The sequence below is a fragment of the Idiotropiscis lumnitzeri genome, chromosome 13 (genome assembly GCF_059441095.1).
Source record: "Idiotropiscis lumnitzeri isolate Australia: NSW breed Sydney's pygmy pipehorse chromosome 13, RoL_Ilum_1.0, whole genome shotgun sequence".
Classification (NCBI taxonomy): Eukaryota; Metazoa; Chordata; class Actinopteri; order Syngnathiformes; family Syngnathidae; genus Idiotropiscis; species Idiotropiscis lumnitzeri.
In genome coordinates, this window is record NC_142403.1 from 21078830 (window position 1) to 21101004 (window position 22175).

The following is a 22175-nucleotide window of genomic DNA, read 5'->3' on the forward strand; positions in this document are numbered from 1 at the left end:
ACTGACTAACCAGGTTGTCATGGTAACTAAAGCCAGGCTTGCTATTGGACTGGCAGTATTTGGGGGCGGATGGCAGAGTGTGTGAAACAGCCCCGCCAGGAAAACCTGAGCGAAAAATACGCCGTAAATATTGTCAGTGGGGCCTTAAGATGGCCGAGTGGTCTAAGGCGCCGCGTTCAGGACCCAGTCTCCCCAGGAGGCCTGGGTTCGAATCTCGAATTTCCCCATTGTGGGACTAATAAAGGCAATATAAACGCAATATATAAGATATGAGTGACCCAATTTTTATTATTTTTTTGCTTTGACTCAAGAGCAAAAAGTTGAGGTGCGAGCACTGGATGGTGGCAATGCATTCGCAACTATTGACTGATTCCTCCAAAAAAAAAAGGCTTCAAGCTGTTTAATGCCGGCTGAAGTTAACTTGAAAATTCAACACGAAACAAAGAAAATGACACTTGGTGTGTTTCAAACGAGCACATTGGGGAACGTCCGCTTAGCTGATGACAAACTATGCAAGACTTCATTGAATTCAGCTTACCGAGAAGACTTTCGGTCCTTCATTTGTGACAAACTGCCTCCTAGTGGCCGAGACGGGCACATCGCAAGGAGCAGCAGCATCAATTGGATTGCAACATTAAATCGTGATGCACAGTTCAGTGCTTTCCGTTCCATCCAATGACGTCATTAGTTGTTTTTTTTTTTAAGTACAAGACAATAAAGTGCATTTTTTTTCCATATTAAAAGAAGCCCAAGATTTTCGTTTCTCTTGTGAAGTCATTTCCATTCATTACAATTTGGAAAGAGGCACCGCTGTAGTTTAGATTTGAATGAAGTAAAAATGTCGACAAAAATCAGTATTGACGTGAACAAAATGAAAACGGTCTCCTTTAACGGCAACTTTGGCACACAACACTGAGTAAAGACGCGTCCGAATGGACAAAATCCAATGACTTTATTTTCCAACAACGTAATACGGACATGAAAACATTCTGACTAGGACATCACGCTACATCCTGCTCATCTATGACAAACTAGCACGAAAAACATACGTGGCAAAGTGCCGCGACACACCGGTGTACCTAAACGCATCCTTCGCCCTTCATGGGCGTGAGTGTGTTTCTGCGCAACGTGTGTGTGTGTGTGTGTATGACACGGGCCTGCGCCAGGATGCTCGTGTACGCTGACACTTTCCGGGTGTTAAAATGTCTTCGGAGCACCGCTTGATACTCGTCAAGATGGCCGACCTCCGTACAATATATACAAAAATATAAAATGTAAATAAAAATACAAACAAATTCTCTTTTGGACGTTTGGAAGGGAGGACTGAGGTTTGGACGTCACGGTGGTTGTTGTCTACTTGTCCGTCTTCTGCTTCTTACGCTCCACTTCATCCTGTTTGCGACAAAAACGACAACGCTTGACTTAGCCACGCGGGACGCCACGCGAGACGCCACGCGAGACGCCACGCGAGACGCCACGCGAGACGCCACGCGAGACGCGCCCCTCTGCTGAACGCCAGCAATCACATTCTGTTTCTTTTGGGCGATGTTAGCCCGCCAGCAGGTTTAGCTATTACGCATGAAATTAAAAGCACGTTGGCTCACAAGCGGTTCGCGTCACGTCATCAGCAATGTGAAACTTGGTAGCAAAGTCACTCAACTTACTTTCTTGCCAACTAAATTATTTGATCAATGCGTAACGTGAATTGAGTTGTATTTGTTTTCAAAGTTTTTATTTTGTACAAATGTGATCCATAATTGTTCCTCATTTATCTCGTTTTGTCATCCGCCGTTCCGGTCGCGACAATGTCGGTCGCGTCCCGCTCGGACGCAGCAGCCCATCGTATCGCAGCTGCGGTGTGTCCGACCGACAACCGCGGCGGGATTCGCAATATCGCTCGAGTCCAGTGACCGCTCGTCGTTAGCGCACGCAAAATACTTTTTTTTTTTAGTATTCGTCGCCAACTTGGTGTGCGTCTCTCGCTCACCTCGTCATCTTCATCATCGTCGTCGTCATCCTCAGCTGTTCTCTTTCCTGTAGGTGTGACGAGGTCGTATTCTTCGTTGTCCTCTTCCTCACCTGAACACACAAACGCGTTAGCTTTAGCATTAGCATGTGCGACGCTCCCTCGGGGTGACGGTCTGTGTGTTTGTGCGTGTATGTCGACATGTTTGTGAGTTTTTCTGCACGTTTGTATGTGTCTGTTTTTTGTGCGTCTTTGTTTTTGTGTGTGTGATTGTGCAACGTTGCGTTATGTACGAGTGTGTAGTGTGCCGTTTTGTGTGCGTGCATGCGACGCTGCGTACCTTCTCCATCCTCCTCTTCCTCGTCTCCCACATCGTCGTCGTCCTCCGCCTCGTTATCCTGCTCCCCGTTCTCCTCATCCTGATACACACACACACACACACATACATTGAGGTTCACGCTGACAGAGGAAGATGATGATGAAGAGGAGCTGATCTCTCACGGTTTTTCCGTTGGTGGTGTTGTCGTCGCCATTTTTCTCCTCCAATGTTTTCTTCTCCTTCAACTCCTGAAAGGCCACAAACACAAACACACACACACACAGTGAGGCTCAAATATTGACTTCTGTCACAAACGTATCATGAATTTCCACAAATACTTGAACAGAACTTGAAAATTCAGGACTACTTTCATGTGCACTTGAATGCAACAAGAAGTGATCACAGCATCTTGACGCCCACTTGAATGCATCATTCCATTTCAAAAACTTGACTCAAAGTCAGAAATACTGGTGTTTACATGGACTTAAACGCAACAGTGTATTCACCAGCTATATATATATATACATATATATATATATACATATATATACACACACACACATGTATATATACCCCCCCCGCCCGGCACACTCTAATATGTTCACACATATCACTTATGTATTTGTATATCATACGGAAGGTAAACAATGTGCTTCCTGGATTAGGAGTTGACTGGGAGTTTCCTTTTTAGGGGACAGGTTGGGCTCCCCAATTGCTGGGCTCCGATTGGCTTGCTGGTCCCAAGTCCCTCCCACTGGGCTCTGGCTGCTGAAAGCTGATACCAGACCAGACTGGAGCAGAGCAACAGACTGACTGGTGAGGAGGGGAAAAAACACATACACACACCAAAACACCACAGACACGCCCAGACTCCAACTCCCGGCAGCGCCCACAATGGATGTTGTCACCTGACACCGACCCTGAGCGCACTCCACACTTTTAACGTGAATGTGGAAATGGCATTTGTGACGTCACATGACACTGCTGTCAATCACACCAACTCCTCATTAAACATTGTTTTTTTTGTTTTGTTTGTTTTTAAATCAGGCTCACTAATGCCGCCTTTCTTTTGCTCATTTTCCGATCAGCGTCTGAGCGAACGGCGCCCTCGTGTGGACACTAATGTAAAATCTATTTTGGAGACCCCAATCAAATCTCTTACGACCCCCAAAACACCCCCGGCACATCTTTATCCTCCAGACAGGATGCTGCTTCCTGTTGTGAGCGCGCGCGCGCGCACGCACACACACATACACAGGCGCGCGCCCGCCCGCCTGCGCGGCTTAGTGAAGCTCCGCGGTGGCGCCGACGCGTCCTTCGCCCCCGGGCCGCTCGCTCCGGTCTCGGCGGCGGCGCTCCTGCCTGCCAGCCTGCCGCCGCCGCCGTGACGCGGGGGAGGGCGGAAGCACCACCAGCGCCACACCGCCCATACACGCCTTTGCTCATGCACGGAAGCGACATTTGGATGAGCTTTTGTTGTTGCTGTTTTAAATCATCTTTACGGTTGGATTCAAAAGGAAGCGAAAGCTTCGCGCGATTTCTTCTTACTCTTGTTCACTTTAAGAGGCTCTGAGCGCCAAATCTGCTCTCAATTCCCACGTAACACGCCACAGACACGCGCCTCACACGCGCGCGCACTTCATCATCATCATCTGTCGGATTATTATTTAGTTTACGACGCGACGACTGAAAATGCTGCACACATTTGCAAGATGCTGCAAGCGGTAAATGACACGCGCCAGTATGCGTGTGCGCGCACGCGCCTGTCCTGCAGCATGTTCAAGTCTTCATTATTCAAGCGTGCGCGTGCGCGTCTCACCTTGGCGCTCAGCTCGCCGCCGCTCTCCACTTTGCTGTCAGCCATCTTCGTATTATTGTTTTTCTAGTTGACAAATAAAAATGGCTTTCGTGCCGATTAAAATCAGGACGAGGACGAGGACGAAGATGAAGATGAAGATGAAGAAGAAGATTCCAATTTCCACTTGAGCGGCCGCGGTAGTTTCCAGCTGCGCGTGCACCCGCCTGCTCGCTCTGCCGCGCGCGGTTTTATAGGCCAGGTGGGCGGGGCGCGGTGAACGGCGGCTGACCTCCCATTGGTCGAGCGAGCTCCAGGCCAAACTCGGCCGCCGATTGGACGCCGCCAAACAATGGACGCGCCTCCCTTGTTGCCCAAAAAGTGTGCCACCCACGCACGCGCGCACGCACGCACGGGCCAGCGCGCAGCCGCCGCGCAAAAACGTTGACATGTGTGACAAAAAAAGGCACGTGCACGCGCTTGGCTGCACTAATCCCATAATAATCGCACAGACTGTAAACGTTTGTTCACACTATGATGACTTTTATCAATCGCCGTGGGCGCATTTTTGCATGCATGCAAAATCAAGTGTGTTTCTTGTTACGATGTTGCTGCTTGATTTGCGAAATAACGACTTTTTGGGTCACGTGACCTCACTGGCAATACGACACGAACGAAGCAAGAACACGTCTCAAGCCGCCCACGAAATACCGCTGCGCCTCCACTCGAAGCTTTACGACAACCGCCCCACTTTTACTAACGTCTTCGTTACTGTTACACTCATGTAACGTGTAGCAATTTAAACCTGACTGTTCCCGCCTCAAAGCCTACCACGAGCGTGTGCTCGACTGCAACAATTAACTTTATACTCTGTCGCTTAAACGTGCTCCTTCGATTTGTGTTTGGACGTATTTATCAATAAGCGTGTGTGCGTGCGTGTGTGTGTGTGTGTGCGCGCGCGCCCATGTGCGTGGCAAAGTAGGACAGACATGAGGGCGGAGTGTGTCGGAGGAGCCGTAGTCCAAAAAGGCTCAGAAGGAAAAGAAAACATCGCACCTAATGTAGCGTGGTTGTAATTCAGCGAGAATTTGTTTAATTTCAAACGACGAGAATTGACGGCTTGTTGCTTTTATGTCCCTCACCAAGATGGAGGCTGTGGCAATTTCTTGGTCCCTCACCAAGATGGCCTCGCGCCTCAGCCGTGTGGCGTTTGAAGCTTTATCTAGCCGCTCGTGATTGGTCCGTTTACTGAAGCGAACGTAAAGCTGACGCTTTGCGCGCGGCGAGTGGTCGACGCGGCTGTCAATCATCAACATGGATGATGGGGGGCGGGGACTGCGGGTGAAAGGAAATACTGTACCGGAGGCTGCGCGGATTCATCAACGACTTTCGAACTTTTCCTTGATTTTACGTGACAAACTCAAACATTGGAAGTTCGTTGTCATTGTTTCCACAAAGGTTAAGTCGTGACAAAAATCCACTTCGCTACGTAAGTCACATCAACGTAACGAGACGTGCTCGTGTGGTCAAAGCGGCTTCCAGACTTTTCCTGCATTCCAGCAGGGGGCAGCATACTTACGTCACGTCAAACTGCAGTACAAGATGACTACCAATCTAAAGTTTGGGAAAGGTTTTCTAGTTTATCATTTCCATAGCATAAAATGTGGTGGTCAAACTATTGACCTGTATACGCACGCACACAAACACACACATTAATATAGTGTTACCTCGACTTACGACTTGAATAAGGTGCATGATCAAACTTTAAAACTCAATTTACTCATTGCCAAACTATTTCCCAATTCAAATGCCATTCATCCTTTCTAGCACCACATTTTTTGCTACAATTCTCAAATCAAATCAGCAGAGAATTGTCAAATATCTAACTAAACTAGTGAGAAAGTAAAGAAATCAACTTTTAATTTCCCATTTACGTTAAAGAAGGCTTGGCTTTGACTGATGTCAGATGCCTCGAGCGAGGGTGGCAGTCTCCTCCATGCTCCTTGCGAGGGCTGTCATTTTGCAAGTGCAAAAGCGTCTCGTTATCCTTGCCCACATGCCAGGGCATCACATCCTCCCAACCGTTGTCATTTCACTTGAGCTTGCCATATCTGAAGCTTGGCCGTAATTTCAATTTGGGTTGATGACACAAAGCAACAACAACAAAAATAAACCAACTGAGCGAAGGCTCCCAACTGGAAAAACTTGTACGTTGGGGCACTTTGAGATCACGGTAGTAGTGCGACAAATATACTCGGCAAAATGATTTTTGAACGATTACTTTGTTCGAGAAGCAAAATCAGGGCAGCTGGGAAAGTGCTGCGATGCGATCGCTTCTTTACATTTAAATTGGTCTTGAATGGATGCGATTACGTCACAGGGGAGAGCGAGAGAAAGCGAGAGAGTGTGTGTGTGTCTTGTGTCTTTTTCCCCAAGCTGGAAAATGAAAAATGTAAAAAGTGGAGCAAAGTGAAGGCTGAAAAGGAGGAGGAGAAGAAAAGTACTGCAGAGAGACGAGGCCCAAAGCCCGGAGCGGATCTCAGGCGCCAAGTGGCTCTGGATTCGCCAGCAAATGAGAGCAACGTGACACCTTCTCAGGTTTGGACCATGACAACGATGGTCCAAATCGGGGCCCAAAGATGAATTTTGGTTTGAAACTCCGGGAAGTGACCGATCGGAATACTCGGAGAAATTAAATTGTAACCAAACCTTTGGCGTGTTTTGACTGAAGGCACGGCCGACCGTCTTCAGTTTTGGTACTGGTGAGAGGTCAAGAAACTTTTTGATTGGCGAAAACGACAAGTGGAAAGAAGTCGCCATTTCTGAAGCTAAGTGACGCCCGGACAAACGATTGCTGCAAACTAGACAAACTCAACTGGTCTGCCGAATGTCTACTAGGAAGTGGAAGAATTGCGAGGAGGAGCAGACAGCAAACTCCTGCCAGGCGCGTTGGGACATGTTGAGCCAAATTCCAGCGGGACCTGCCGTGGACCTGCCTCGGCCTGCGCCGCGCCACGCCACGCCACGCCGGGCGTGTTCTTGCAGCAGCGGCACCTTGAGGCGCGGCACTTGCTACCCGTCGTGCTTGAACAACCGGATCCAGCCTGGCCTGGCACCTACGCCAAGTTGAGTCAGCAAATGTTTACAAGACAAGACTTACATTTATTTACAGTCGGCTATTTTAATTTGATTGCATATTGAGGGAACTCTGCCAATCGATGAATGAGCAGAAGTCAACACTTTGGCAGGTCTCGAAGGCTGTCCCTAATAATGTGAACTTCCCATTTGACAATATGAGTGGCGCTTGAAATTTGGTTTTAGTGATTTGTTTAAATTTGATTTAAGAACAAAACATGTGAAACCATTATTCTTTGTTTTTCTATTTTAATATCTTTTTTAAGAAGCTTTTTATGAAATCATTTTCTACAAGTATGAAAATGACTGACTTGATTTCTTTTTTTTATTGATTGAAGCCTATAAACATTTATTTCTTATTATTATAAAGCCTTTATTTTGATTGTTTTTTTTTTCTTCAAAAACAAAGTGCATGAAGCTTTTAAAAAATATTTTTTTTCACCTTCACTAAATACGGGAACAAAACCTTTAGTTTTTTAATTTAAGAAGCATTTTTTGACAAGGGATATAATCTCTTAATTACTTTATCTGAACCGCTTTATCCTTCACAGCAATTATTTTCCAATATATATATTTTTTCTTTTACAAATCTGTGACTGACGTTTTTTAAACTGACCTGCATGCAAAACCAACTAAATTACCGAGAGATTATCACAAATACTGTAAAAAAACATCCACTTTTACTTTGTCGGAAAAGTATTTCTTCATTAAAACAATATTTTGTTCATCTTTCTATGGTGTTGGCCTATAGTGACAGGAAGCACAATTCAATGTTAGATGACCGAGTAGATTGAGATGAGATCATTTTCATTTGCTTTCATATTTGTGGCGACAAAGTTAGATTTGTCTCAAGTTCCCCAAAAAGTTGGGAAGCAACGCATTCACGGTTCAACACGATAATCGCACAATCAATAACTGCCATGGTGAAAATCATGAATGCTAATTGCTTGAAAATCACGAGCGCAGGCCGTGATGACCTCATCGCCTCTGCGTTGCTACGGAAACAAGCAGCTGACACATTGGAATGATCTTCCTCATCAAGATTTAATCAAGTTGCGCCGTCACCCTCGTAGCCGTACATGACGACTCTTGAACAAGGTTACTTTCCATTTATTAATCCATAAATTAGCACGTGAGCGACTGATTTGCTATACGATTCAACGACATCACCGGAATCTTTGTTATTTTATCGACAAAGGTCACAATAAAAAATGGGGAGAAAAAAAAAAAAAAAAAAAAAAAGACCGCTTCCTGACTTGTGTTTGTTGTCCACTGGTCCGTTGTGAAGACAAGCGTCTCGGTATCACTTCTTTTGGCCCAATGACAAACTGAAAGAAAAATTTCAAGAAAACTCAAACGAGGGAAAGCAGTTTCTTTAAGAATTGTGTGTGAACGAGCAAAAGCCAAAGCTCAAGAACATCGGACTGAAAAAAATGCATGAAATAACTCAAACAACAGATAAAATATGACAGAAATAAATAAAAGGACGTAAAATGCCATCAGGAAGAAGGATTCCACGCGAAATAACACGACCGACATCGCAAGCACAGTTGGCGTGATGGCAGCCACTTCTAATCACAATAACGCTCTACAATAGACTAATGTGAACCAACAGCTGTGGCCACGCTTGTTTGCTGACTCCCACGTCACTCACCAGACCACGCCCCCAGTGGTGGATGAGGTACTCACTCATATATCTATATCTATATATATATGCAGTGGCAAAAACAGGACTTAAAAGTATGTGAGGGAAAAAAATACAGTAAAAAAGTACTCAAGTTGAAAAGTACAAGTACTTGATTCTAATTCAAGTAAAAAACATAAGAAATGTTACAAGTGAAAGATATCCAACATAAAATCACTGCAAAAATTGTGAGCGCAGTTATCTCATCAAAAAGCAACACATGTACTACTGTGGAACAAGAGGCTGGCGACCCCTAGTGGACAAAGATAGAGCACACTTGCTTTGAATCGATCAACTTTTGGGTTTTAATACAATCACAAAATTTGTAAAAGGTTTCAACATTTGTGACATGTGTGCAACGTTCATATGTGAAGAATAGTTGCCAAGACCAACTAAACTAATACTTTGGAACGTTTGGACAAGGCATAAAATCTCTCACAGTTGTGATTTTTAGAGGGTGAAAAGTGTAGAATTAGGCCAACGTGAAAAATATTTGCCAAAATGTTGACTGGAACTTTTGGTGGGGAATGTTCAAAATAATTCTTCATCCTGATTGGATTTGCATAATCCTTTGACATTTGAACGGATGAAATTGCTGGAAAAAGACATTCTGTGCAAACACACTTCAGCCTTCTCCAACTAAAATCCATACCACTTAATTAAGTTGAAGTTCTCGGTTTGCATGAGAAGGGCCGAAACTCCGAGGGCCCGTGAACGCAGCGCGCGGGTGATAAAAGCAAAACTCGGAAACGAGCCGAAATCAACGAGTCTTGGAGTGCTCCTTTCTTTTTGTTGGTTGGACGTAGGTTTCGACCGACGGATGCGACAATCTTTCATATTCAAAGACAAGAATATTTCATATTTAATGTTTTGGTGGTCAGTGGCGTGCAGAAATGAACGAGCACTTTTTTGTCTGTACTTGCAGATTTCAAATGGCGCCATCTACAGGTACAAATAAAATACGAAAGAATGAAACGTTTAATGTTTTCCTAGTCTTGAGTCGGGTTGCTGTACATTTGGGTGAATGACGGACGCAGCATTTAAAGGAATCGCTAATTCCGATCCACGTGAGGCTCCGCTCAATGTTCACATTACAAAGTGTGTTACGCAACATTATTTGTAGGATTTCTTGGCATGAGCGGTTGTAAATAACGTCTTGTTTTGTGCACTCACTTGTCAAACAAGGCCTGGTTCTGCAGGTTGAGGATCAAACTGTCAGCATCCAGATAGACTTTGTTCTGGGACGTCGACACCTGCGGGAGCACATCAGCACGGGATTCAACAACATCCTCCTCCTCCTCGTTGCTGTTATCGGCAGAACCATCACGAGTGCCCGACGTATTCATTGGCAAGCCGTGTCCCTTTTCAAAATAATCCGAATCAACTGGAGTTTTGCAGATTTACTTTGTCATGAAAACCACGTCCATGTGCCCACTAGGTGGCGCTCTGACTCCATTCAATCCAATAAGCTTCTCTTGACGCTGGCCTTGGTACGGTCGGCCTCTTTGGCAGCAGAATCTTCGGCTTCTCACCAGCAGGTGTCTTCTTCAAGCAGCGCGCGTGTGGCAGGAGAAGGTTTTAATCACATTTCAGCTTCTGCGTGACTGTGGACAAATGTTTCTTGACGGGCAACTTTTTCAAAATGAAAGACGTTTGTTTCAAATGCAACGTTCCAAGATGAAGTTTTGACATCTCAGGTTTTGATTTTCAAGTTATCACATCATGACAAAGAAAATAACCAAACGTCACGTCACGTTAACGAGCATCGTGCATGAATCATGTTTTTCCAGTAACGGCCCACATCGTTCATATCAAGAAAGCAGGAATAGAAAGATCAATTCTTCAGTTTCAATCACTCCTTGCTGCAAAGGGAATTCAAATCTTCTAACCAGTCAAAGGTTCTGCTGTCATTTTCAACTTTGTTGTTTTGGCATTAAGGAACCACAACTTTGGTCATATTATTAGTTAGACACCAGAAAGTTTTTTTTTTGCCCCTTTTTTTCAGATAATAAATATTTTGGATGGATCAGCCAATTTGTCATCAGATTTTTTTTCTGCCAAATATCGGAAACACTCAGAAAATCCATCTTGGTTGGGCTCTAGATCTCATCGCTGTCGTGGTCGGTTATGGCCACCATCATCACCGCGTTACTAAACGTCAACGTGGTCACTCGTCGTGGTCGTCATGAGAACCTCAAAACCGCCATCACAATTCTGCTCGTCAAATGTTGGACAAAACGTGAGTGACCGACCGTTTTGGCGATGGTCTGAGCAGCTCGGATGCGTCTCAGCTTCAGGTAGCCGGGATTTTTGGTGACGGCTTGACCCAGCTAAAACACACACACACACACATTACTATGTGGCTACCAAAAAAAATGGATGTAACCTGAAGACACTTTTTGCGCAGCCCCATAGTGCCGCTTAGTACATTTTTCATTTTTCCTCAGACGCTTGTGTAAGACCCTCCCTCAATTTTGGATCTTTTTGTTTTTCCCTCCCAAAAACTAAAAGCCGCGTTTAGGTTGCGTCACCGCCGAGCTCGTTTTACCATCCTGGCAGCTTCGGCTTCTCCTTCCGCCTGGATGATCTTCTGCCGTTGGTCTTGTTTGGCCTTCTCCACGTAGAACTGAGCCCTCTGCGCCTCCTGTTGAGCTGCGCACAATCGACACCTTCAACTCACTTGAGGCCAAGGAAAGGCTCCACCATCGTAATGACGAGTCCGAAATCATAGACTGCAGACATTTCGACTGGTAATCATGGCTTGATCTGTCAATGAATCGCTTAAAAAACATGCGTAAATAAAGGGACGCGTATTTGGGTCTGGAAAAATGACGGGACGTACTTTAGTGCCTTTGAGAAATATGGCCGCAAAGCAAGGTGCCAGCGCATTTCCGTTGTCGGACCTGAAAGGATCTTGGCGAGTTCTTCCTTAGCTTGCCGTGAATCTCCTCAAATGTTTTTTTCTTTTCCGAAGTAAAGCGCGGCGCTCCGTCCATTCTTACCGACTTGCTTGGCCTCGACGGCGGCAGTGTACTGGCTGCTGAAGCTCAGCTCCGTGATGGCGACGTCATCCAGGATGATGTTGAAGTCTTTGGCGCGCTCAAAAAGCTCCCTGCGCACCAAAAGCGACACCTGCAGGAGCACACGGCGGCCGTTGTGGCTGACGGACGACTTGTATTTGCCAAAGACGAGCGTACCTGCGCTCTTTGCGTGATGAGCTGCGAGGCGTTGAACTTGGCCACCACCGACTTGAGGACCTCGTTGACGATGGAGGGCAGCACCCGCTCGTCGTAGTCTTTGCCCAGACGCTGGTACATGATGGGAAGATTGGACGCCATCGGACGCGACAGCACCCTCACCGCGATGTTCACCATCTGCAGGTCTAATCAGCGCGACAACAAAAGTCTTTGAAAACTCACACTTGCAAACACCAAAGCCAGATTGTGAAAATTGAGCCTCACTGCGACAGATAAAAATGAGCCCGACACTGAGTGCGAGTTACCTTTGCTCCCAGTCAGCGAGGAGATCTTTCTGGGTCTGGCTCTGATGTCATAGATGATGGGGTACTGGAACCACGGGATCCTAACAAACACACCGACACAAACTAACAAACTTACTCGAAAAGCATACAAAAATGAAGTGACGTTAAAAAACAAAAGTCCAAAACGAAATTCTTCAGACTGGCTCGTTAAATCCTTCCTGAAAGTCCAAGCAGATTCGGCGGGCGTCACCTCAAATGAAGGCCCTCGGCCAGCACCGTGTCCATCTGCATGCCACCGATCCTGTTGAACACCACCGCTCGGTGTCCGCCCTCCACTGCACACAAAAGTGGTCCCGACATGAGCACGGCTCTGAAAATTTTGTCTTTTTACGAGTTCTTCAAATTAAATATTCATAGAAATTAATAAAAGAATGTTCCCGCAAATTCGGTGGAGGTAGATAACCAGGCTTGAGAAACGTGGCAGGCGGTATCACCATGGTGTGGGAGGCGAACTATATACCTCGACTTTACTGCGGACTGTGAGCACTTTCCCACCTCATGTCAGCAAAGTTGACGATTCATTTAGAAAGACACGTAAATGCGCACCGGTGTAAGTGGCTTCATTGATGCCGTACGCCAAGGCGCCGGCGCCGAGCAGCAGCTTGATTCCAAGTCCGGCGCCCCTGCCGCCAGACGAGCCCGCCATGCGACCCATCAGGTCCCGGAGATTCTGGACCAACCGCTGCAACGCAACCGCAATCAGTACAATGTGGACACATCATCATTTATATATCGGGGGGGCATTGAAAGATGAAAATAATACCAATAAATTACATCAACTGGAAAAACAGCAGATGGGAAAAAAAATATTTAAAAGTCTAATAAATAATGAGTAGAAAACTTTTAGGGGACAATATTAAAATCCTACTGCATTAAAAAAACATAAAATGAAACAATATTTAGATTTTAAAGAATAAATGAAAAGCAAAAATAGAAATGATGAAAATTATACAAAATCGGGAAGAAATTTACGTGAATATTAGAATTTTATATTGTGTATTAGATGGAAAAATATACAGACAAAACAAATCTAGTAGAAAATGGTCGAAAACATTTGTATGTTTTTGGGTCATAGCTTAGAGTTTTATTTGGGGACTAAACTATATTGAATGAATGCATTTTTAAGAGGGAGTGTCTACCATTCGCGAACGTTTGCTTCTTCAAGAAATATCAAAAATGCTGCTACATGGACTATTTTGACATATTTTCAAGCACATCTTGCATCCTGAATTTTTACATTATCAGCAGCAGACAAACAAATGGAAGGCAAGATAACAAGACAGCACATCTTAAACCTAAGAGTACAAAATCGATATTGAACGAGTCAAGCTGTAGCAGAATGTCCTCTTGTGCAGCCTGCGTTTACTCGTTCGACTGAGTGGTGAATGTTTGACTTTTCATGAGAAATCCGTGAAAACATGACCTTGATTAAAAGCCCGGAGAAAGTTCTCGCATCGCGTTGCTTGGCATGGGCGCATGCTAGCGAGTGAGTAAGCTAGCTAGCTAGCTAGCTAGCGACTACGTCCCTCAATAACGCTTTCACCGGGGCTTTTCTTTTAACCCCAAGTTTCTGACATCTATAACCTCCAGGGGCTCCCCAAAAGACAAAAAAATAAGTTAGTACACTAAAGGTGAAAGGTTATAACGTCTTACATTGGGCTCCTTGCTCGCCATGCTGCTTTGCGTCACTCAACAGCCAAAAGAACGCAAGGTCGACACAGTGGGGACGCTTTACGGCAGCAACCGCAAAGGCCGCAGGGAAATGTAGTTATTTCCCCTGACACCATTTTCTATTTTGGGATAAAAAAAAAAAGAATTCTTAAAAATACATGCCTCCATAATTTATTTTTGGGGGTCAGGAATGTGAAACAACTACGGGTGGGTGCGATGAGGTTATTGAATTTAATTTATTTAAATAAAGAATGAAAAGAAGGTCAATAATACATCACGTTTAATACAAAATCATGCAATTACGTAACACGTTTTAAAATCATTTTACAGGATTCTCAGCGAGCTGGATTATAGAATGCGAGCATTGGTCAACCCTGTTCTACATATAGAGTGGTACCTTGATTTATGAGTTTTCAAAATGCGAGTCATCGTTTGGCTGACTTGCGATCCAAGCAAAAATTGAAGCTACAAGTGCGCTTCACACCCCCACCACCTGATGGCGCTAGTAAGCTTCACAAGCTAGCCACCATCAATTCAAATTGGCTTCTATGCAGTGTAGTTGGTGACGCTGATGTATCATTAAATTGGTTTGATAAACATCACAGAAGAAAAAGGAAGGACAGAAGATTAGGTAGAGCAGCTGTCTTTGTACAACACAATACATTTTAGTGCAGTTTGTATTTCGAAACATGTTAAAAATATAGATATTTTAGTGGGCGGCTGGCAATTGCATTCATTTCAATTGGGAATGATTTGAGAGATGAGCATGTTCACGGAAGGAATTCAACTTGCATCTCAAGACACCACAGATAATGACTTTTAAATGTAGTAAAATAAAATAATGAGTCAACACACACTTATAACAACAACATTGTTTTAATACAATCCGCAAGTTCATCCATTATCCAAAGTCTATATGACACAGTTGACTTTTCAAGCTAAGAAAAACCAAAACCAAATAAAAATGACCGGCTGGGAATGTACTAGAACACGGAAGAATGCGGCCATCTGGTCCAGATGAGTCAAACAGATCTGTTGTCATGGCAACATCAATTTAAATCCACACTTTGCTGACAAAAAGGTTTGATGATGTTTTATTTGTTGAGGACGCATCACATTTCACTTATAACCGTTTTTGTTTTCTTCATCGCTTATCAGATGCAGATAAACTTTGGTGCTCCACACCCTCGCGGAATTTTTCAAACACGTGTAGATGTACAGTAGACCCCAAAATCGGAAAATAAATTGACACGACTAAGAACCGCCACAAAAAAAAGAAAAAGGAAGATACTGGGTCTGGGTGGGGGGAGTCAAACCACAAATATGCAGTGGTATTATTTCTAACTTGATTATAATCAACCAATGACCTAATTAAACATGGAATGGTCAGGTCATTAGTAGAAAAGACGTTTTTAAACGTTACAATAGACCCCCCCCCTCCTCGCTTTCCACACACAAACAGATTGTTTGCGGGGCGTGACCGACTCAAATGCTTCTGACTCGATGGTCAACGCCAGGAAATAAGCAGAGAGGTTGGTGAGGGGGTACAAAATAATGGGCAATAGCCCCCCCCCAAAAAAAAAAATTTAAAAAATGAATCAATGAATCTGTGAATAACAAACCACAAATATACGGGGGCCACTGCGATTGATTAAAAGCTTTTATTTTACTCCGAATGACAAATTAAAGTAAGTTGTAGATTTCTTATTAAATTAGTGGTTGTGTGAATTGATTTTCGTTTTCATTTGTTTATTTTTGACATTTTACTGATTACAAGTTTATTTAGATGAACAAATTTAACAATGATTAAATATTTCTTCCTACTCCTTTTCGGACAAGGAGTCTCAGTATCAGGACAGTTTTGTCGGTTCTAGTTTTCAAAATAAAAGCTTCAACTAAAAAAAAAAAAAAAAAATATGTTTTTTTTCATTTACCAATTTGAGGGGAAAGTTTAGCAAAAAAAAAAAAACTGACGGGCCATACTTTGCCCACCCCTGATCTTCGCAAGTTGTCCTTTCCCTTCTGGGCCTCACAGAGACCACTAGAGGGAAACAAAAATCACGGAGCTTCTCACGCCAGAAAAAGCCCCAGCAGAAGGAATGTTCTACAGAATCTCAAATGACCTACCAAAAAGTTCAATCATGAAGAGGTAAGGGAGCGGAAAAAACATTTTTTCTTCCTGAGTGAATACAAGCAAAAAGAAGCATTGTTTGTTTGTTAAAAGCACAAAAAGGAGCACGTCTGGCTGACTTGGGATCAGTGCTTGTGTATTTACAGTCACAAAGAGACGGCGTACCCGCTCCCCGGGTGCCATTTGGGATCTTGGCGCCGCTACGCGCGCACGTGTGCGTGGCATTCTTTCTCGGCGACGGGACGGGACGACAACGGTGGGACGGCGGCGGACGTCAGACGTAGAAGAGGCGTACCCGTGACGTGCTCACGTGCAGGTCACTGTCGAAGAACTTGGTCTCGATGATCACATTGCCGCTGCGCAAAACAAAAACAAAAAGTCACTCAAATGCGTTCTGCAGAACGTTTCACACGCGGGCTTTGCTGCACATCTCAGCGAGCAAAAGTCAAACACGTTGCATTTCTTCAATCAAGGTGAAGGTCCACTTTTTTGTTTGATGCCAGTTTGAGTTTTACAAGACAAAAGAATTCGGACAGCGATCGGATACGTGAAGAAAATGCAGACTTTGGACAAAAGTAACACTCGGCATCCATAAATCAATCAATGAAGGAACAAGAAATGCTGATCGGCTGACAGACTCACGTTAAGACGTTAGCAGGCATCATTTGGGACTCGGGCGCCGCTTCGATCAAGGACTGCCACGTGTTGGTCGAGTTGGGGATGACAAAGCCAAACTCAAAGAACCACTCTGGACATGGAGAGACACACGCACGCACGCACGCACGCACGCACGCACACACGCACGCACACACACGCACACACGCGGTCTTTTTATCTGCAGCGGAAATGAGCATCATGAGGAAAATGTTCCTTAATTGCCTTCAAGAAAATAATTCGCAGTCACCTCGTATCTCACACGGTTAGCCTAAAAGCAGTTTTGCATTTTCAAGGCACACGTTTGATTATTTGGAGGAAAGCACATTTCAATCATTTCTTATCTCTCGACGATCGCAGGTGTGCTGGAGCCCATCCCAGCTGTCAACGGGTAGTAGGCGGGGTCACACCCTGAACCAATCGCAGGGCACACGAAGACGGACGACCAATTTAGAGTGTTCAATTACAACCATTGAGCACACCTAAAAGGCCCCAATTTTTTTCGTTTCCAACTCCGTTTTATTGGCTCGCATGCATGCTCGCTTTTGTTGAAGCTAAAGTATGTTTTGAAATGCCTGTGCCATCTAATGAGGAGCGCCGTAAGATTGCGAAAAGACGGCATGCATGTTCTTGGAATGTACCCGCAAAAAAGCCACGCAGGCATGGGGAGAACATGCAGGATGAAGCTCACCTTCTAGACACTGGCCCTTGAAGAAAACTTTCTGCTCCAGACGGAACTTCTCCAGCTTCTCCGAGGAGGAAAAGTTGAGCTCTCGGGAAACGGCTTTGCACTTGAGGATCTTTTTGGGGACGCGAGCTGGAGGAGGAGCAAGACCAATGAGAGCGTGAGAAGAGACGTCGCGCTTTTTGAGGGAACAGCGGGCGCACCTTCGTGTTCCACGCCGGGAACGGAGAGGTCCTCGGTTCCCTGCCACAGAACTTTGCCCGTCTCGGCATCTCGGAGGTTCATCCAGTTTCTGACGGTGGCAAGTTAAGCGCCGAGACGCACGCAACAATATTGGGACACGCGTGGGAAAGCTTCTCATGCTGACTAAAGTGGAAGTCTTGACAGACGTCTTGGGAATTTTTAGAGGTTCAACAAGCAGAGGAAGTGCCACCAAAAGATGAGGAGGAGAAATGTTGCTTCAGAAAACGTTGGCCCGAGTTGCATCGCTCCTTGACTGACTTTGGCACGACCGAGATCGACGGGAGGGGCCACACTTGCTTCCGTAAACGCGCACACATTTTTATGCACGGCTCACGGACGCGCGTTCATAAAAAGTTTTTTTTTTTTTTTTTTTTTTCATTGACTGCGGCAACTCGACGGGAACTCCTTCAAATGGCCAAAGATTGTCCACTTGTCCGAACGAGCGTCCTGTCACCTTCAGACAGCACTTAGTGTCACGCACACGCGGAACTTCATCGCATCTGCCGGGCCCTTCACGGACCCTCGACCTCGACCTCGACCTCGGCCGCCCCCCCCCACACAGATAACAAAAAAAACGGTTCCGCACCCGCTGGCTTTGACAGAGACACAAAAGCATCGGATTGGCTGCTACCAAGGCTGAAGGATGAATAGATTTTATCGTTGAATTCCACTTAGCCAATTTTTCCAAGATAATTCTTTTATTTGATTTTTTGCGGCGCTAAAAATGTGCACCGCTTTTTGTAACAACGAGGTTGTTAAGTTTGCCATTCTGTCAAAAACGCAGCCGATGTTTTGTGTACTTTTGCCATTTTGTTGCACTTGATAGGGAATAAAAAAAAAACGCTGGCAATTTAGCTCTGAAAAGTGTTTTCAGTGGTGAAATTAAAGCAAATCCCAAAAAAAACATTGTCAAGGTCATTGTTCTGTGCTTTTTCTTGAAGCCAACAGGAAAAATGCTCAAAATGGAATTTTTGGGAGCGTGACAATGTTTTTAACGGCGGCCGTCGGCGACTACATTTCTTGCCAACACCTTTCATTGGTTTGCGTCTTTTTGCACCTGAGTGGCCATCTTGGCGTCAAATATTGTGGTGGCAGCCCCCCCCCCCAACGTGTGCTGACTCGCCAGGTTGTCGTAATCCGCTCAGGTGAGGTTAAAGCCAACATCCGGCATCGAAGCCGTCGCGCCGCACGCTTTCCACGCCGCCTCCACCGTCTCGTTTGAGTGACGTTCAAGTGCCGTGTGCCCAGACGTGATTTCATGATGAGGATGTTGATGATTATGTCTTCAACCGCTCAGCGTGATGGAGGTTCACGGGGGACTCATTAACACACACACGCACACACACTCTGGGGAGGCGACCATGTCGGGACGCAAACACGAGGGAGAAGCTTGCGAGACAAAATAAGAACATCTTTAGTTCTCCAGGAACGAAGAAGAAGAAACCGACTCGGTTCACCACCGCGTTGACCTCGATTGTGTTCAATGGGAATTTCACAACTATTTTAGTCATCGGCGACAGCACATTGTTCAAATCAGGAAATATTTGCACGTCAAGCAACCAACTGATGACTCAACAAATGAAAGCACAACTATCGTGATCAATCGATGCAGCTCAGATTTAACTTCTCATGATCCAAATTTCAGAACCTCCACAGAAGGGATCGTCCGATTTCGGTCATCGCCCATGAGAGCAAACAGACTACACTTTTGACTTTTTTTTTTTTCCGCACAGGTTTTTGACATATTTTCATTTATTTTATTTAAGACCTGTAAAAGCACACACGTTGCAGATTTGACCGCAAGGTTCAGAAAAATAATTTCACCGATTGCTGAACCAACCCTTTCACTCAAAAACGTACAAATGATATATCGCAATAATATAGTTGATATACCATTGTTAGCCTCCTTTTTCTGAAAAACTGCTGTGCAAATTCAAGGGCAGATTCAGAAAGGAAAAGTTGACTTAAATCTCTGATTTAAAAAAAAAATTACGATGGGTTTTGGTTCTTGGGTATGAAATTTGTAATACTGTTGAAAACAATCATCAACATTTTTGCCCATTTTCAGATGCATGGTACGAACCAAACTAAATACTAATCAGTTCATGTTTGTGCATTTTCTGCACTGTCAATTTGAAATAATGTTCTGTGATTGCGTAAATCAAAAATTCTTTGATAGCGAATGCTGCCGCTTGTTGCAAAGTGCGCCCGCGATTCAGAAACCTTCTATTCTTTCTGCGTCATGCTAAATCACGACTTTTGGGGTTAGTCTAAAATGGGACAACTGCAACTCCTTTGAATTTAGAAAGCACTTTTGCTGCATGCAAAGTATGTTAGTCGTCGTAAAAGGGTTGAGAACACTCCAGTGTTCTTGCACATGCTAAATCCTGTTCGGCTGGATTTAAGTATTACCTCACTGCATCCCCAGCTTGACCTCACTGGCACGCACCCGCACGTACGCACGCACACGCGCAACTTCCTACTGATCCTGGATCAGCTTCGGGTACCTGAGAGCAGGAAGTGAATGTGAATCTGTCGAGCGAGGCTTCACGCGAGGACTCGGCCCAATCGATGAACGGCAGCAGCGCAAGGCGGCATCGGACAGACAACTTTGGGTTTCGGGACAGCTGCTTTGGATCAGTACGTGCCCGACAGATGACGAGCGAGCGTGCAAATCTGCCATGTAAAGCATTTTGCTTGCGCTCCATCAGGAGTGGCTTCACTTTGAGTTTGAAAACAAACACATGGACCAGTTCGTTGATAGAAAAAGAATCCATGCAAAATATGAAGAATTTTTCATTTGTAATTACATTATTAATAATAAATGTAATTATAACTAAAGACCCAATGATATGAAACTTAGTGTTCCAAGTATGCAGTGGAATCCCTGCTTATTTGCATATTTTTTAAATTCATGACAATTATAAGGGGGTTGGGGGTCCCATATTATTGATAAACATCCCAAATATTAGAGCATAAATTTATTTGCATATTATACTGCACAGCCAGTGTTAGGGTGGTCAATCTTTCATTTCTGCTTGGTCAGTAGGCTTTTCTTTTTTTTTTTTACATACATTAATATTTTATGGATTCGTTTTCTATAGTGTCTGGAGAGGCTGAGTGCTTAAAAGTGCAGTTTGCGTTTCATTAAAAGTTTTAAGTGATTCGTTCGCATTGTTGTTGTTCTCTCATGGAGACTCACAAACTTCTGTTTACGTCACACTTGCTTGGATTTTCTTGTCAGGTTATCACAGTGAACGCTTAAAAGAGTGCAACTCACACGGTTACTAAATTAATAAGTGTAATTAAAAAAGATAAACGTCTCATGAATATCTTTATTTTAGCGTTAAACAAAACGATAAAATGGGGGGGGGGGGTATATTAAATCTGATACGGTTTATTGTACTAGTAAAATTTGATGTATTTCTTGAGTCCGTTAAAAATGACACGAGAGAACGATCTTGAAAAAAATCTCATATGAAATCTCAATCTAATATGGGAAGGGTGGGGGTCCAAATCTGATTCGTTTTCAAAATCGTTTAGCAAAAGTGGCAACACAGCGAGAAAAAAAGGTGAGAGCCAAGCGTCCACTTGTCATTTGTGACGGAGACGACAACAAAGTTGGACTGGACACGGAAGACAGCAACCGCAACGACCACCGCGACTGACCACCATCATCATCATCATCATCGTCACCATCATCATCCTCACTTAGCCGCTTTAGCATCGCGGCTAACTGGCTAGTTAGCTAGCGGCTAATCAAATTCCAATGCGAGACTTGCCTGCACGCTCACATTTCAGCGAGTCACCTCCAGAAGGAAAAGGATACAACTTGAAACCCTTCAAAATCTCCTTGGCCCTGTCTTCGTCTGAAGACATGACTCCGCTTCTCGCGTTCGAGTCGTCCCGCGAAGGCTTCAGGAAAGCTCGGAGCGCAGTGCTGCTGTTTGTGTTAGCTAGCCAGCTAGCTCACGTGCGTGGAAATGTGTCCGAAAACCTGCCTGCACTCGAAATGCGCTTTGAGCTTAAGCGTGCGTCGCTGCGCTCGCCGCAGCAGCAGCAGCAGCAGCAGCAGCAACAACAAAAACCGCAACAGCAACAATCTATCCCTGAGCCGATAATGCAATCAGCTAAATATAGCCCAGCCAAATGACTGACGGCCAGGCCGACCAATCGCAGGCGGCGGTCACCTCTCTTCGGCCAATCGGGTTCTGGGATGCCAACACGTGGGGGGAGCGCTGAGCGTGATCGAGACGCGTCACCAGGGCAACCGCACACGCGCACACACGCGCGCGCGCGCAGACTACTATCAGGCAGGGCACTCGTTGGACAGGAGAAATGAACGCGGTAT

The 22175-nt window shown here is 44.9% G+C and overlaps 3 protein-coding genes across 3 annotated transcripts; all 3 read right to left on the reverse strand.

The window, feature by feature from the left end:
* Positions 1-933: 933 nt before the first annotated feature.
* Positions 934-4320, reverse strand: LOC148325087 (uncharacterized). Its single transcript, XM_088314156.1, has 5 exons — positions 4105-4320; positions 2468-2533; positions 2307-2385; positions 1988-2079; positions 934-1392 (listed from the first exon to the last, which is right to left on the reverse strand). The coding sequence occupies exons 1-5, from the start codon at positions 4147-4149 to the stop codon at positions 1354-1356; spliced, it is 321 nt and encodes a 106-aa protein (XP_088170282.1). The 5' UTR covers positions 4150-4320; the 3' UTR covers positions 934-1353.
* Positions 4321-8240: 3920 nt separating this feature from the next.
* Positions 8241-14230, reverse strand: LOC148325088 (prohibitin-2-like). Its single transcript, XM_088313790.1, has 10 exons — positions 14094-14230; positions 12987-13122; positions 12631-12715; positions 12402-12481; positions 12097-12281; positions 11902-12031; positions 11448-11551; positions 11152-11229; positions 10073-10152; positions 8241-8543 (listed from the first exon to the last, which is right to left on the reverse strand). The coding sequence occupies exons 1-10, from the start codon at positions 14112-14114 to the stop codon at positions 8519-8521; spliced, it is 924 nt and encodes a 307-aa protein (XP_088169916.1). The 5' UTR covers positions 14115-14230; the 3' UTR covers positions 8241-8518.
* Positions 14231-14752: 522 nt separating this feature from the next.
* Positions 14753-21984, reverse strand: pde6d (phosphodiesterase 6D, cGMP-specific, rod, delta). The gene is made up of 5 exons (XM_088313101.1): positions 21654-21984; positions 17785-17873; positions 17588-17713; positions 16885-16990; positions 14753-16598 (listed from the first exon to the last, which is right to left on the reverse strand). Exons 1-5 carry the CDS (start codon positions 21701-21703, stop codon positions 16517-16519), a joined length of 453 nt encoding a protein of 150 aa, XP_088169227.1. The 5' UTR covers positions 21704-21984; the 3' UTR covers positions 14753-16516.
* Positions 21985-22175: the final 191 nt, after the last annotated feature.